At 45.2% G+C, this 16421-nt stretch overlaps 1 protein-coding gene across 5 annotated transcripts in view; it reads left to right on the top strand.

Annotated features, from left to right (window-relative positions):
- The window catches only part of MGAT4D (MGAT4 family member D), a 480101-nt gene that overhangs the window by 358783 nt on the left and 104897 nt on the right, over positions 1 to 16421 (top strand). For all 5 annotated transcript variants that reach the window (XR_010177447.1, XR_010177448.1, XR_010177446.1 and 2 more), the window contains 3 exons: positions 267 to 345; positions 2451 to 2508; positions 11593 to 11705. Coding sequence is in view for 2 of the 5 variants with exons in the window: in XM_063920377.1 (XP_063776447.1) it covers positions 267 to 345; positions 2451 to 2508; positions 11593 to 11705 (250 nt within the window). In the remaining 3 variants the exon portion in view is untranslated. The remainder of the gene's footprint in view (positions 1 to 266; positions 346 to 2450; positions 2509 to 11592; positions 11706 to 16421) is intronic.

Here is a 16421-nt window from a genome sequence, read left to right as displayed (position 1 = left end):
CAGAAAGAGATTTAACAACGGTAAATTCTTAACATAAATCTCGTTTTCCGTGGCAGCGGTCGCAGAAAAAGTGCTTACTTTTTGGCAATTTTGTTTCACCTGCCTCAAGATAATAATAATAGGATAGCCCCAGGACACGCCTAATTGGATACCACCCTTACTGAATGCTTTTTTTTCTAGTGAAGTTGTTGATTTTTATTTTTATCTCTACATTAATAGATAATGAAATAGTTGTAATATACTAATGGGCTTTTACTTATTGTCAGTTACCTCTTCAGAAGCGGGAACATTGAGCATCCTGGTGACAAGCTGTTTAACGCTACAGTACAAATTTTGCCACTAGAGGTTAGTAGTGGTTTTCTTCAAGTAGAACACTGTACTAGATTGTCACAAAACCTTAAATACTGATGAATGAACAAAGTTACAATATACATAAGTACATGTTGAAAGAAAGAGCTTGACATAGCAACAATAATTTAAGGGGATATGTACTAACTATATATATATATATATATATATATATATATATATATATACAGATATAGATATATAGATATATAGATATATATATATATATATATATATATAGAGATAGATACACACAAAATGCTTGGGACCAGAAGTATTTTGGATATCGGATTATTCTATATTTTGGAATAATTGCATATCATGAGATATCATGGCGATGGGACCAAAGTCTAAGCACAGAATGTATTTATGTTTCATATACACCTTATACACACAGCCTGAAGGTCATTTTAGCCAATGTTATAATATACTTTGTGCATTAAACAAAGTTTGTGTACATTCACACAATTAATTTATGTTCCATATACACACAGCCTTAAGGTCATTTAATACAATATCTTTAATAACTTTGTGTATTAAACAAAGTTTGTGTACATTGAGCCATCAGAAATCAAAGGTTTCACTATCTGTCTCACTCAAAAAAGTCCGTATTTCGTAATATTCCGTATTTCGTAATATTTGGATATGGGATACTCAACCTGTGTGTGTGTGTGTGTGTGTGTGTGTGTGTATATATATATATATATATATATATATATATATATATATATATATATATATATATATATATACCCATACAATAGGCACGGCACTCCAGGGACTCGTTGCAGAAAAACCCATCGTTTTGGTGGGTCCTGACGAAGGGGCGCATGCCCCGAAACATGTTGATCACAGCACCTTAATTAAAGTTTTTCTGCAACGAGTCCCTGGAGTGCCGTGCCTATTGTATGGGTATGTTTCAGAATATTGCACAGGACACCGGGACCAGTAATTTAGAAGCAAGGAGTGCCGACTGAATTGTATTGGTATATATACATATATACATATATACATACATACATACATACATACATACATACATACATACATACACAATCTGATGTACCCAGCATTGCTTGGGTTTCAATATTCCAGTTATCATTAAGTTTGATGTAACTATGGGCGTATTTAAAAATATTTAATAGCTTAGTAGTCTTCTAACACACCCATGAGGTGTTTGCCCAGTGTCATTTTTGTTCTTAGAGTGTCGCCAGTAGCCCTCTTCACCAGCTTTTCTTTCTGTTCCTTTTTATAATCACTTTTTCATTGCAAGATGGGTTTAAAGTTTTACTTCTGTAAGCAATTTTGCGGCTTTTGGGTTGACAACAGTTTTTGTCTTCTCACCTGTATTTCTATCAGTTATTTTATTTAATTGAGTTATGGTAATATCAGTCAGGTCATTGAATTATGGTAATTGTTGTCAGTTATTCAGTTCATTAAAGTTTTCCTCAAAATCCATGCAGTGAAAGGCCCAGAACAGGCTCCTTGGGTCAAAGTTCTTCCCAATGAACACTAACAGAAGGTCTGACCCAAGCCCCCTAGAATGTCTTCTGGGATCCAATGTTACCACTCTGTGAATTTTTCTTCCAAAGCCATCCAGTGGAAGGCCCAGAACAGGCTTCCTGGGTCAAAGTTCAGCCCATCACATTCTGCCGTGAGGTCAGACTCCCCCCCCCCCCCCCCCCTCCCCCTTCCCCCAAATCCTGACCAGGATCCAATTGAATCACCTTGCGTTGGTTTTATCCCGATCGGTGCAGGGGTGTCCGCATGCATAACCAGGCAAACAAACAAACAGACCAATTAATTTTATATAAAATAGATATATGACCCTGTCTCCAGAGGGGTTGATTTTTTAAATTGAAACCCTGACAGTATTCTAAGTTGGATAATGAGGGTGTCAAGCCATGTAGGAGCCGAAGAAGAACAAATATACATACATATTTTTACTATATGTAGAGATACACACACACACACACACACACACACACACACACACACACACACACACACACACATATAATTATATATAATGTGTGTGTATTTGGAAATTTTCTTGACTTTATAATGTGTTGCCTTATTCTGTTTATATAATTTACTTCTAGAAAGTTAACAGTGTGCCACAGGGTAGCCAAATAGACGAAGACGGATTCATACAAATAGGTAAAGTGTGTGTTTTATTATGCTATGTTTTTTTTTATTATAACACCCTAAATTACATCTGTCTAATGCTGTATTTTGTCCAAGTATCACCAAGAATTGAACTGCTCCCTAAGGGGCAGATGTACTAAACCTTGGAGAGTAATAAAGTGGGGAGAGATAATGTACCAACCAATTAGCTCCTTACTGTACTTTTTCAAACATAACCTGTAAAATGTCATTTAGGAGCTGTTTGGCTTCTACTTTATCTCCCTCTACTTTTATCACTTCTCAAGACTTGGTGTATCTACCGCTAAGACTGCCAGGTAGATGTGCTCCTAGCAACCCAAGAGGCCCCCCTAAGGCTGTCAGGTAGATGTGCTCCTAGCAACACAAGAGGCCCCCCTAAGACTGCCAGGTAGATGTGCTCCTAGCAACCCAAGAGGCCCCCCTAAGACTGCCAGATAGATGTGCTCCTAGCAACCCAAGAGGCCCCCCTAAGACTGCCAGGTAGATGTGCTCCTAGCATCCCAAGAAACTCACCTAAGACTGCCAGGTAGATGTGCTCCTAGAAACCCAAGAAGCTTATAAAAACAAAGTACAGGATGATGAGAGTGTTACAAAATGTCGACATTTAGTGTGTTGACATAGACAGGATGTCAACTTGTTTAATATAGATATTCACACAGTTCATAAAGTTAACATGTCCACAATGCTCTTTTCTCTAACGTCCTAGTGGATGCTGGGGACTCCGTCAGGACCATGGGGAATAGCGGCTCCGCAGGAGACAGGGCACAAAAGCAAGCTTTTAGGATCACATGGTGTGTACTGGCTCCTCCCCCTATGACCCTCCTCCAAGCCTCAGTTAGGTTTTTGTGCCCGTCCGAGCAGGGTGCAATCTAGGTGGCTCTCCTAAAGAGCTGCTTAGAAAAAGTTTTTAGGTTTATTATTTTCAGTGAGTCCTGCTGGCAACAGGCTCACTGCATCGAGGGACTTAGGGGAGAGATTTTCAACTCACCTGCGTGCAGGATGGATTGGAGTCTTAGGCTACTGGACATAGCTTCAGAGGGAGTCGGAACACAGGTCACCCTGGGGTTCGTCCCGGAGCCGCGCCGCCGATCCCCCTTACAGATGCTGAAGATCGAGGGTCCGGAAACAGGCGGCAGAAGGCTATTCAGCCTTCATGAAGGTAGCGCACAGCACTGCAGCTGTGCACCATTGTTGCTACACACTTCACACTGAACGGTCACGGAGGGTGCAGGGCGCTGCTGGGGGCGCCCTGGGCAGCAATATTTAATACCTTTTGATGGCAAAGAATACATCACATATAGCCATTGAGGCTATATGTATGTATTTAACCCAGGCCAGATATCTCAAAACCCGGGAGAAAAGCCCGCCGGATAGGGGGCGGGGCTTATTCTCCTCAGCACACAGCGCCATTTTCCTGCTCAGCTCCGCTGTGAGGAAGGCTCCCAGGACTCTCCCCTGCACTGCACTACAGAAACAGGGTAACAAAGAGAAGGGGGGCATATTTTGGCGATATTTATATATTTAAAGCGCATATAACAAAAACAACACCTTTTAGGGTTGTTTATATACATTTTATAGCGCTTTTGGTGTGTGCTGGCAAACTCTCCCTCTGTCTCCCCAAAGGGCTAGTGGGGTCCTGTCTTCGATAAGAGCATTACCTGTGTGTCTGCTGTGTGTCGGTACGTGTGTGTCGACATGTATGAGGACGATGTTGGTGTGGAGGCGGAGCAATTGCCGGTAATGGTGATGTCACCCCCTAGGGAGTCGACACCGGAATGGATGGCTTTAATTATGGAATTACGTGATAATGTTAGTACATTACAAAAGTCAGTTGACGAAATGAGACGGCCGGAAAACCAGTTAGTACCTGCTCAGGCGTCTCAGACACTGTCAGGGGCTGTAAAACGTCCCTTACCTCAGTCAGTCGACATAGGTACCGACACAGATGAATCTAGTGTCGACGGTGAAGAAACAAACGTATTTTCCAATAGGGCCACACGTTATATGATCACGGCAATGAAGGAGGCTTTGCAGATCTCTGATACTGCAGGTACCTCAAAAAGGGGTATTATGTGGGGGGTGAAAAAACTACCTGTAGCTTTTCCAGAATCGGAGGAATTGAATGACGTGTGTGATGAAGCGTGGGTTAACCCAGATAGAAAACTGCTAATTTCTAAGAAGTTATTGGCATTATACCCTTTCCCACCAGAGGTTAGGGCGCGCTGGGAAACACCCCCTAGGGTGGATAAAGCGCTCACACGTTTATCAAAACAAGTGGCGTTGCCGTCTCCAGATACGGCCGCCCTCAAGGATCCAGCAGATAGGAGGCTGGAAACTACCCTGAAGAGTATATACACGCATACTGGTGTTATACTCCGACCAGCAATAGCCTCAGCCTGGATGTGCAGTGCTGGGGTAGTGTGGTTGGATTCCCTGACTGAAAATATTGATACCCTGGATAGGGACAGTATTTTATTGACTCTAGAGCAATTAAAGGATGCGTTTCTTTATATGCGAGATGCTCAGAGGGATGTTTGCACTCTGGCATCGAGAGTAAGTGCGATGTCCATATCTGCCAGAAGAAGTTTATGGACGCGACAGTGGTCAGGTGATGCGGATTCCAAAAGGCATATGGAAGTATTGCCATATAAAGGAGAGGAATTATTTGGGGTTGGTCTATCGGATCTGGTGGCCACGGCAACTGCCGGCAAATCCACTTTTTTACCTCAGACCCCCTCCCAACAGAAAAAGACACCGTCTTTTCAGCCGCAGTCCTTTCGCTCCTATAAAAACAAGCGGGCAAAAGGACAGTCTTATCTGCCACGAGGCAGAGGAAAGGGTAAGAGAGGGCAGCAAGCAGCCCCTGCCCAGGACCAGAAGCCCGCCCCGGGTTCTACAAAGCCATCAGCATGACGCTGGGGCTTTACAAGCGGACTCAGGAGCGGTGGGGGGTCGACTAAAGATTTTCAGCAATCAGTGGGCTCGCTCACAGGTGGACCCGTGGATCCTGCAGATAGTATCTCAGGGTTACATGTTGGAATTCGAAAGATCTCCCCCTCGCCGTTTCCTAAAGTCTGCTTTACCAACGTCTCCCTCAGAAAGGGCGACGGTATTGGAAGCCATTCACAAGCTGTATTCTCAGCAGGTGATAGTCAAGGTACCCCTCCTACAACAGGGAAAGGGGTATTATTCCGCACTATTTGTGGTACCGAAGCCGGACGGTTCGGTAAGACCTATTCTAAATCTGAAATCCTTGAACCTGTACATACAGAAATTCAAGTTCAAGATGGAGTCACTAAGAGCAGTGATAGCGAATCTGGAAGAAGGGGACTTCATGGTGTCCCTGGACATAAAAGATGCTTATCTGCATGTCCCAATTTACCCCTCACACCAAGGGTATCTCAGGTTCGTGATACAAGACTGTCATTATCAGTTTCAAACGCTGCCGTTTGGTTTGTCCACGGCACCTCGGGTCTTTACCAAGGTAATGACCGAAATGATGGTTCTTCTATGAAGAAAAGGCGTATTAATTATCCCTTACTTGGACGATCTCCTGATAAGGGCAAAGTCCAGAGAACAGCTGGAAGTCGGTGTAGCACTAACCCAAGTAGTGCTTCAACAACACGGGTGGATTCTGAATCTTCCAAAATCTCAATTGTCCCCGACAACACGTCTGCTGTTCCTGGGAATGATTCTGGACACGGTTCAGAAAAAGGTGTTTCTCCCGGAGGAGAAAGCAAGGGAGTTATCCGAACTTGTCAGGAACCTCCTAAAACCAGGAAATGTGTCAGTACATCAATGCACAAGAGTCCTGGGAAAGATGGTGGCTTCTTACGAAGCAATTCCATTCGGCAGATTCCATGCACGAATATTTCAGTGGGATCTGCTGGACAAATGGTCCGGATCGCATCTGCACATGCATCAGCGGATAACACTGTCACCAAGGACAAGGTTGTCTCTCCTGTGGTGGTTGCAGAGTGCCCATCTGTTAGAGGGCCGCAGGTTCGGCATACAGGACTGGGTCCTGGTGACTACGGATGCCAGCCTACGGGGCTGGGGAGCAGTCACACAGGGAAGAAACTTCCAGGGTGTATGGTCAAACCTGGAGACGTCTCTTCACATAAATATACTAGAGCTAAGAGCGATCTACAATGCTCAAAGCTTGGCGAAACCGCTGCTTCAGGGTCAGCCGGTGTTGATCCAGTCGGACAACATCACGGCAGTCGCCCACGTAAACAGACAAGGCGGCACGAGAAGCAGAAGAGCAATGACAGAAGCTGCAAGGATTCTTCGCTGGGCGGAAAATCATGTCATAGCACTGTCAGCAGTGTTCATCCCGGGAGTGGACAACTGGGAAGCAGACTTCCTCAGCAGACACGACCTTCACCCGGGAGAGTGGGGACTTCATCCGGAAGTTTTCCACATGATTGTGAACCATTGGGAAAAACCAAAGGTGGACATGATGGCGTCTCGCCTCAACAAAAAACTGGACAGATATTGCGCCAGGTCAAGAGACCCTCAGGCAATAGCTGTGGACGCTCTAGTAACACCGTGGGTGTACCAGTCAGTGTATGTGTTTCCTCCTCTGCCTCTCATACCAAAGGTACTGAGAATTATACGGAAAAGGGGAGTAAGAACAATACTAGTGGCTCCGGATTGGCCAAGAAGAACTTGGTATCCGGAACTTCAAGAGATGCTCACGGAAGATCCGTGGCCTCTACCTCTAAGAAGGGATCTGCTTCAGCAAGGACCTTGTATGCTCCAAGACTTACCGCGACTGCGTTTGACGGCATGGCGGTTGAACGCCGGATTCTAAAAGAAAAGGGCATTCCAGAGGAAGTTATTCCTACCTTGATTAAAGCTAGGAAGGAAGTGACCGCACAACATTATCACCGCATTTGGAGAAAATATGTTGCGTGGTGTGAGGCCAAGAAGGCCCCAACGGAAGAATTTCAATTGGGTCGATTCCTACATTTCCTGCAGGCAGGATTGTCTATGGGCCTCAAATTGGGGTCTATTAAAGTTCAAATTTCGGCCTTATCAATCTTCTTCCAGAAAGAATTGGCTTCAGTGCCTGAAGTACAAACTTTTGTCAAGGGTGTACTACATATACAACCCCCAATTGTGCCTCCAGTGGCACCGTGGGATCTAAACGTAGTTTTGGAATTTCTCAAATCTCATTGGTTTGAGCCTCTCAAATCGGTAGATTTGAAGTATCTTACATGGAAAGTAACCATGCTATTGGCCCTGGCTTCAGCCAGGAGAGTTTCAGAGTTGGCGGCTTTATCGTACAAAAGCCCATATCTGATTTTCCATTCGGACAGGGCAGAACTGCGGACACGTCCTCATTTTCTCCCTAAGGTGGTTTCGGCTTTTCACTTGAACCAGCCTATTGTGGTGCCTGCGGCTACTAGCGACTTGGAGGACTCCAAGTTACTGGACGTTGTCAGAGCATTGAAAATATATATTTCAAGGACAGCTGGAGTCAGAAAATCTGACTCGTTGTTTATCTTGTATGCACCCAACAAGATGGGTGCTCCTGCGTCTAAGCAGACGATTGCTCGTTGGATCTGTAGCACAATTCAACTTGCACATTCTGTGGCAGGCCTGCCACAGCCTAAAACTGTAAAAGCCCACTCCACAAGGAAGGTGGGCTCATCTTGGGCGGCTGCCCGAGGGGTCTCGGCATTACAACTTTGCCGAGCAGCTACGTGGTCAGGGGAGAACACGTTTGTAAAATTTTACAAATTTGATACTCTGGCTAAAGAGGACTTGGAGTTCTCTCATTCGGTGCTGCAGAGTCATCCGCACTCTCCCGCCCGTTTGGGAGCTTTGGTATAATCCCCATGGTCCTGACGGAGTCCCCAGCATCCACTAGGACGTTAGAGAAAATAAGAATTTACTTACCGATAATTCTATTTCTCGTAGTCCGTAGTGGATGCTGGGCGCCCATCCCAAGTGCGGATTGTCTGCATTACTTGTACATAGTTATTGTTACAAAAATCGGGTTATTATTGTTGTGAGTCATCTTTTTTAAGAGGCTACTTCTTTGTTATCATACTGTTAACTGGGTTCAGATCACAAGTTGTACGGTGTGATTGGTGTGGCTGGTATGAGTCTTACCCGGGATTCAAGATCCTTCCTTATTGTGTACGCTCGTCCGGGCACAGTACCTAACTGAGGCTTGGAGGAGGGTCATAGGGGGAGGAGCCAGTACACACCATGTGATCCTAAAAGCTTGCTTTTGTGCCCTGTCTCCTGCGGAGCTGCTATTCCCCATGGTCCTGACGGAGTCCCCAGCATCCACTACGGACTACGAGAAATAGAATTATCGGTAAGTAAATTCTTATTTTCTATCGACTGATGAACTAATCCTATCTGGAGCCAAAATCTAATCCTAAAATCTAAAGAAGAAAAAAAACTGTCATTGTAAAATGTAACACTCTGGGGGTAATTCTGAGTTGATTGCAGCAGGAACTTTGTTAGCAGTTGGGCAAAACCATGTGCACTGCAGGGGAGGCAGATATAACATGTGCAGAGAGAGTTTGATTTGGGTGTGGTGTGTTCAATCTGCAATCTAAATTGCAGTGTAAAAATAAAGCAGCCAGTATTTACCCTGCACAGAAACAAAATAACCCACCCAAATCTAACTCTCTCTCTGCACATGTTAGATCAACTCAGAGTTACCCCCTCTGTCCGTGATGACATTGTGAGTGTCATGATGATGCACGTGTATCCAGGTGGTCCCCTGTGGAAATGCTTTTGACATGACATCCCAGCTTCAGTAAAGTCACAGACCCCTCCAATACTGAAGGCCTGGTCTCTGTGTCTCAGAGCATGAAAGCATAAAGTACGATGTACAGTAGTTCTATGAAACCATGATTCCAGCACAGGGAGGAAACATGGCTCGTCCTACTGCACCTTAAGAATATATACTGTTTTTCCCAGGACAGGAACATTTGTATTTAAATCAATTTGTTTACCTGTTTACAGAAGATACCTTTTATAAACGGATCAAACTTGTTTTAAACCACATACTCCCCCCTTCAGTTAGTACAATGGAGTGCCTCAGAAATGTCACTGGGTTCTATTTAACTGACCGTGTGCCTCGTGATAAATATTGTTTCAGTCCACTTACAGTAATAGCTGCATCTCTGTGTATAGGAAACATACTGTACAGTGTAAAACATGCTAATATGCAAAGAAATAATATTACCTACGTCTGCGAATCTTATAAATATTGATTATAAGAAAACTTAAAATGAGTATATTAGTTTGGGTAACTTAACCTTTTTGAATAAAATAACAAATCTACTTGCATTATACATCTTGAATGTACAGTAATTGTACTTACAGTTCAGAACAGGTTAAATCTAACGTGGCGTAAAAAAAAAAAAACAGCTTATATTCTTCTCTGGAGCCACTTCCTGTAGTACCAGCTTCTACTGCGATTACATGGGAACAAAAGGCCATTTAAGTCTTTGCTAATTATTTTTGGTTGCATAATTGAAAGAATCCTATCAAACTGTAGCAATTAATTATTAGCTGTATATACTGAGTGAATCTTCTCAGTGAACAGTGACATTGTTTTGACTTCTATCCTTTCATAGCTAGAAGAACTACCCAGTATTTTTTGAAAGAAGGTTTGCAATTTCACACCTAGAATAGGAGAAGGAAAAACTAATATTGACACTAACAAATTATTGTGTTTTGATTGAACAGATGCCACAGACATCCGTTCAGGCGCCTCTGGCACCCTGACACAGTTCTGTCACCTTTCCAAATTGTGCATGTACCAGTTTAACACAACATTCCGAGGACTGTGGAAAGGGACACCCATTGTTCTAAATTAAAATGGGAACATTTAATATAAAAATATATCTATAGGTCACCAGTCATCTCAATATTTTAGTTATATTCTTGACATGCTCTTTAAAATTATAGCCAATTAAATTAAATTTATGGAAATGATTCATTACTTGTCAAACAACCTTCAAATTATTTTGTATAGAACTATGCATAGTGTAAGCTACAAACGTGAATCCAGCACCTAGGAGAGCATACTGGTAGTTGCGGTGCAATAACAGGATCCGGTCAAGATTCCGGCAGTTGAAATACTTACACCGGGATCCCGACAATACTCGGAATGCCGAAACCGGCATCCTGAATAGGGTCACCTGCTTGGCGCTGTAATCGGGACCGCCAGGATCCCGAGCTACCAAGTGCCGGGACTCTGGAGAGGTAAGCCACAAGGGAGAGGTTAGGTTTAGACTGTGGGGAGGGATGCTGAGGGTTAGGCTGTGTGGGGGGGTTAGGTTTAGGCTACGGGAAGGGGGTTAGGGTTAAGCTGCGGGGGGTGGGAGGTTAAGTTTAGGCTGCGGGGAGGGAGGGTTAGGGTTAGGTTACCTTCCCCTGTTGGGATTTTGATAGTCAGAATGATCGGTATCCCAAGTGCCGGCATTTCCTACTGAACCCGCAATAATAATTCGAGCTACATGTTGTGTGTGTGCTACTCTTGGGATAGTTGTTAAGTTTAAATGCTGAAGTTGAATGCTGTATGGCAACAGGTAGTGCTAAGTAAGCACCGGAAAGTGGGATCTGTGAGGACAGTGACAGTTCATCTCCAGGACAGGCTGACAGCGGAGGGTGCAGTGTGCCTGGGAGAGAAGGACGCGGTTGCTGATAGAAAAGTGAACTATAGACACATGTTCTGCCCCCACCCCCCCAGCACCCTACTTTGTAAATACAATAGCTGTTGTGGTCACCAAACTGTGACTGATGATATGTGCACTTTATAACCTCTTAGGGGGACATGTACTAAGCAGTGATAAACGTGGAGAAGGGAGCCAGTGGAGAAGTTTCCCATGGCAACCAATCAGCATTGATTTAACATTTATAATTTGCATACTATAAACACATACAGAGCAGCTGATTGGTTGCCATAATCCCTTGTGTGTAACAATTATTACTTGCTGAGTAAGGAACCTCTTTATTTCTTCAACTATTGCCACACTTTTGTCTAATGTGTTGTACTTTACCACTGCATAACTATCTTGTCTTATCCCCCTCTCCCCACAGGCAAGTTTGTCAATGGCATTGCTGAAGGAGAAATCGGTAGTTCTTTTGGGAAAATCAAAGCCATCCGTATAAAAATTCTCAAAGAGTCCCCTGTCTGGGCACTGCTGAGTGAGGTGAGATCTTAGTCCTCCCTGCTTTAGAACACTGCTGTCCATTCTGCACATGGCATTAGATAGTTGAAATACTTACAAACATTCTAAATAACAATTAATAAAAGATCATACTTGGGAGATCCAGTCGTAAGCACACAACTCTACAACATAGGGGTAAATTTACTAAGATGGGAGTTCTATTTAAGATGGGATGTTGCCCATAGCAACCAATCAGATTCCAGGTATTGTGGTATATGCAATTAGCGGCGAATCGCGGCAAATTATCGCCGTTTTTTAATTCGACACAATTCGACAGGTGAATTCCGGCAGGTGGCTTCCGGAATTCACCATATTCAATGAAAAACGGATTCGACAGTCCCGCGGGCGAAAAACGGCCGATTTGCCGGATTTTGCCGCGATTTGAAAAAACGGGAAAAACCCGGAAAAAAATGGCGTGGGGTCCCCCCTCCAAAGCATAACCAGCCTCGGGCTCTTCGAGCTGGTCCTGGTTTTAAAAATGCGGGGGAAAAATTGACATGGGATCCCCCGTATTTTTAAAACCAGCACCGGGCTCTGCGCTTGATGCTGGTGCAAAAAATACGGGGGACAAAAAGAGTAGGGGTCCCCTGTATTTTATACACCAGCATCGGGCTCCACTAGCTGGACAGATAATGCCACAGCCGGGGGTCACTTTTATACAGTGCCCTGCGGCCGTGGCATTAAATATCCAACTAGTCACCCCTGGCCGGGGTACCCTGGGGGAGTGGGGACCCCTTCAATCAAGGGGTCCGTCCCCCCAGCCACCCAAGGGCCAGGGGTGAAGCCCGAGGCTGTCCCCCCCATCCAAGGGCTGCGGATGGGAGGCTGATAGCCTTGGGGAAAATGACAGAATATTGTTTTTTCCAGTAGTACTACAAGTCCCAGCAAGCCTCCCCCGCAAGCTGGTACTTGGAGAACCACAAGTACCAGCATGCGGGCGAAAAACGGGCCCGCTGGTACCTGTAGTACCTGTAGTGACTAGTTGGATATTTAATGCCACGGCCGCAGGGCACTGTATAAAAGTGACCCCCGGCTGTGGCATTATCTGTCCAGCTAGTGGAGCCCGATGCTGGTGTATAAAATACGGGGGACCCCTACTCTTTTTGTCCCCCGTATTTTTTGCACCAGCATCAGGCGCAGAGCCCGGTGCTGGTTTTAAAAATACGGGGGATCCCATGTCAATTTTTCCCCCGCATTTTTAGAACCAGGACCAGCTCGAAGAGCCCGAGGCTGGTTATGCTTTGGAGGGGAGACCCCACACCATTTTTTCCCGGGATTTTAACATTCCATTAAAAAAAAAATAAAAAAAAAATATTATTTTAAAAAATATATAAATAATACTTGTGCCTCCAAAAAAGACAAACCAAGTACCTAATCCCTTCTAATATAAATAGATATGCTATTATCAATAAAAAAAACACAAAAAAAAACATGTTTTAATTTTTTTTTATTAGTTTCACCCACCAAAGTGTGGCGGATTGAAAAAGTCGAATTTACTGTCTAAAAGCACTGTTGTCGAATTTCCAAACTTCAATTGAATATACTTTGGTCGAATTGCAGCAATTGTATCATTGCAGAAAAGTCGAATTTGACAAAAGTCGAATTTCATAAAGTCGAATTTTGAAAGTCCGTTTTTTGGACGGAAAGTACTGAATTGCATTGGCGATTTTTTTTTTTTTGGTCGAAAAAGTCCCGAAATTTGACAATTTCGGGAATTCGACCGCAATTGCATATACCCCATTATCTTCTGGAAGGTGCTAGATAAATGAGAAGTAGAATCTGATTGGTTGCTATGGGCAACATCCCATCTTAAATAGAACTCCCATTTTAGTAAATTTACCCCCTAGTGCTTATGAGCATAGTGCTGTGTGAAGTTCGTATTTCTCTGACGTCCTAGTGGATGCTGGGAACTCCGTAAGGACCATGGGGAATAGCGGCTCCGCAGGAGACTGGGCACAACTAAAGAAAGCTTTAGGTCACCTGGTGTGCACTGGCTCCTCCCACTATGACCCTCCTCCAAGCCTCAGTTACATTTTGTGCCCGGCCGAGGTTGGATGCACACTAGGGGCTCTCCTGAGCTTCTAGAAAGAAAGTATATATTTAGGTTTTTTATTTTACAGCGAGACCTGCTGGCAACAGGCTCACTGCAGCGAGGGACTAAGAGGAGAAGAAGCGAACCTACATGCTTGCAGCAGGCTACTGGACACCATTAGCTCCAGAGGGACCGACCGCATGGAACTGGCCTTGGTGTTCGGTTCCGGAGCCGCGCCGCCGTCCCCCTTACAGAGCCAGAAGTAAGAAGAGGTCCGGAAAATCGGCGGCAGAAGACATCTGTCTTCACCAAGGTAGCGCACAGCACTGCAGCTGTGCGCCATTGCTCCTCATACACACTTCACACTCCGGTCACTGAGGGTGCAGGGCGCTAGGGGGGGGCGCCCTGAGCAGCAATAAAAAGACCTTGGCTGGCAAAAATACCACAATATATAGCCCCAGAGGCTATATATGTGATAATTACCCCTGCCAGAATCAAGAAAAAAGCGGGAGCATAGTCCGCGAAAAAGGGGCGGAGCTATCTCCTTCAGCACACTGGCGCCATTTCTCCCTCACAGCTCCGCTGGAAGGAATCTCCCTGGCTCTCCCCTGCAGTCTGCACTACAGAAAAGGGTAAAAAAGAGAGGGGGGGCACTAAATTTAGGCGCAGTATATATAACAGCAGCTATAGGGGACATAATTCAGTTAGTCCCTGCATTATATAGCGCTCTGGTGTGTGCTGGCATACTCTCACTCTGTCTCCCCAAAGGGCTTTTGTGGGTCCTGTCCTCTGTTAGAGCATTCCCTGTGTGTGTGCGGTGTGTCGGTACGGCTGTGTCGACATGTTTGATGAGGATAATGATGTGGAGGCGGAGCAGTTGCATATAGAAGGGATGTCGCCCCCTGCGGGGCAGACACCTGAGTGGATGGACTTATGGAAGGAATTGCGTGCACGCGTCGACTCCTTACACAAAAAAATTGACGACATGCCAAATGCGGGACAGCCGGCTTCTCAGCTCGTGCCTGTCCAGGCGTCTCAAAGGCCTTCGGGGGCTCTAAAACGCCCGCTACCTCAGATGGCAGACGCGGATGTCGACACGGATACTGACACCAGTGTCGACGACGATGAGTCTAGTCTAATGTCCACTAAGGCCATTCGTTGCATGATTGAAGCAATGAAAGAGGTGTTACAAATTTCTGATATAAACCCAGGTACCACTAAAAAGGGTATTATGTTTGGGGAGAAAAAACTACCCGTAGTCTTTCCCACATCAGAAGAATTAAATGAAGTGTGTGAAGAAGCGTGGGCTTTCCCTGATAAAAGATTGGTAATCTCTAAGAAGTTACTAATGGCGTTCCCTTTCCCGCCAGAGGATAGGTCACGTTGGGAGACACCACCTAGGGTGGATAAAGCGCTCACACGTTTGTCTAAAAAGGTGGCACTACCGTCTCCGGATACGGCCGCCCTCAAGGAACCTGCTGATAGAAAGCAGGAGGCTATCCTGAAGTCTGTATATACACACTCAGGCATTATACTTAGACCTGCTATTGCGTCAGCATGGATGTGCAGTGCTGCCGCTGCGTGGTCAGATTCCCTGTCAGAAAATATTGACACCCTAGACAGGGACACTATTCTGCTAACCATAGAGCATATAAAAGACTCAGTCTTATACATGAGAGATGCACAGAGGGAGATCTGCCGGCTGGCATCTAAAATAAGTGCACTGTCCATTTCTGCTAGGAGAGGCTTATGGACTCGCCAGTGGACAGGGGATGCAGATTCAAAAAGGCACATGGAAGTTTTGCCTTATAAGGGTGAGGAGTTATTCGGGGATGGTCTCTCGGACCTAGTTTCCACAGCAACTGCTGGGAAGTCAGCATTTTTACCCCATGTTCCCTCACAGCCTAAAAAGGCGCCGTTTTATCAGGTACAGTCCTTTCGGACTCAGAAAAACAGGCGTGGAAAAGGCGGGTCCTTTCTGTCCAGAGGCAGAGGTAGGGGAAAAAGGCTGCAACAAACAGCAGGTTCCCAGGAGCAAAAGTCCTCCCCCGCTTCTTCCAAGTCCGCCGCATGACGGTGGGGCTCCACAGGCGGAGCCAGGTACGGTGGGGGCCCGCCTCAAAAATTTCAGCGATCAGTGGGCTCGCTCACAGGTGGATCCCTGGATCCTGCAAATAGTATCTCAAGGGTACAAACTGGAATTCGAGGCGTCTCCACCCCACCGGTTCCTAAAATCTGCCTTGCCGACAACTCCCTCAGGCAGGGAGGCTGTGCTAGAGGCAATTCACAAGCTGTATTCCCAGCAGGTGATAGTCAAGGTGCCCCTACTTCAACAAGGACGGGGTTACTATTCCACACTGTTTGTGGTACCGAAACCGGACGGTTCGGTGAGACCCATTTTAAATTTGAAATCCTTGAACACATACATAAAAAAAATTCAAGTTCAAGATGGAATCGCTCAGGGCGGTTATTGCAAGCCTGGACGAGGGGGATTACATGGTATCCCTGGACATCAAGGATGCTTACCTGCATGTCCCCATTTACTATCCTCACCAGGAGTACCTCAGATTTGTGGTACAGGATTGCCATTACCAATTCCAGACGCTGTCGTTTGGACTCTCCACGGCACCGAGGGTGTTTACCAAAGTAATGGCGGAAATGATGAT

Source organism: Pseudophryne corroboree, chromosome 1 (genome assembly GCF_028390025.1).
Source record: "Pseudophryne corroboree isolate aPseCor3 chromosome 1, aPseCor3.hap2, whole genome shotgun sequence".
In the NCBI taxonomy this organism is placed as follows: Eukaryota; Metazoa; Chordata; class Amphibia; order Anura; family Myobatrachidae; genus Pseudophryne; species Pseudophryne corroboree.
Note: the sequence above shows the minus strand (reverse complement) of the source record. Positions and strands in the feature narration are given on the sequence as shown.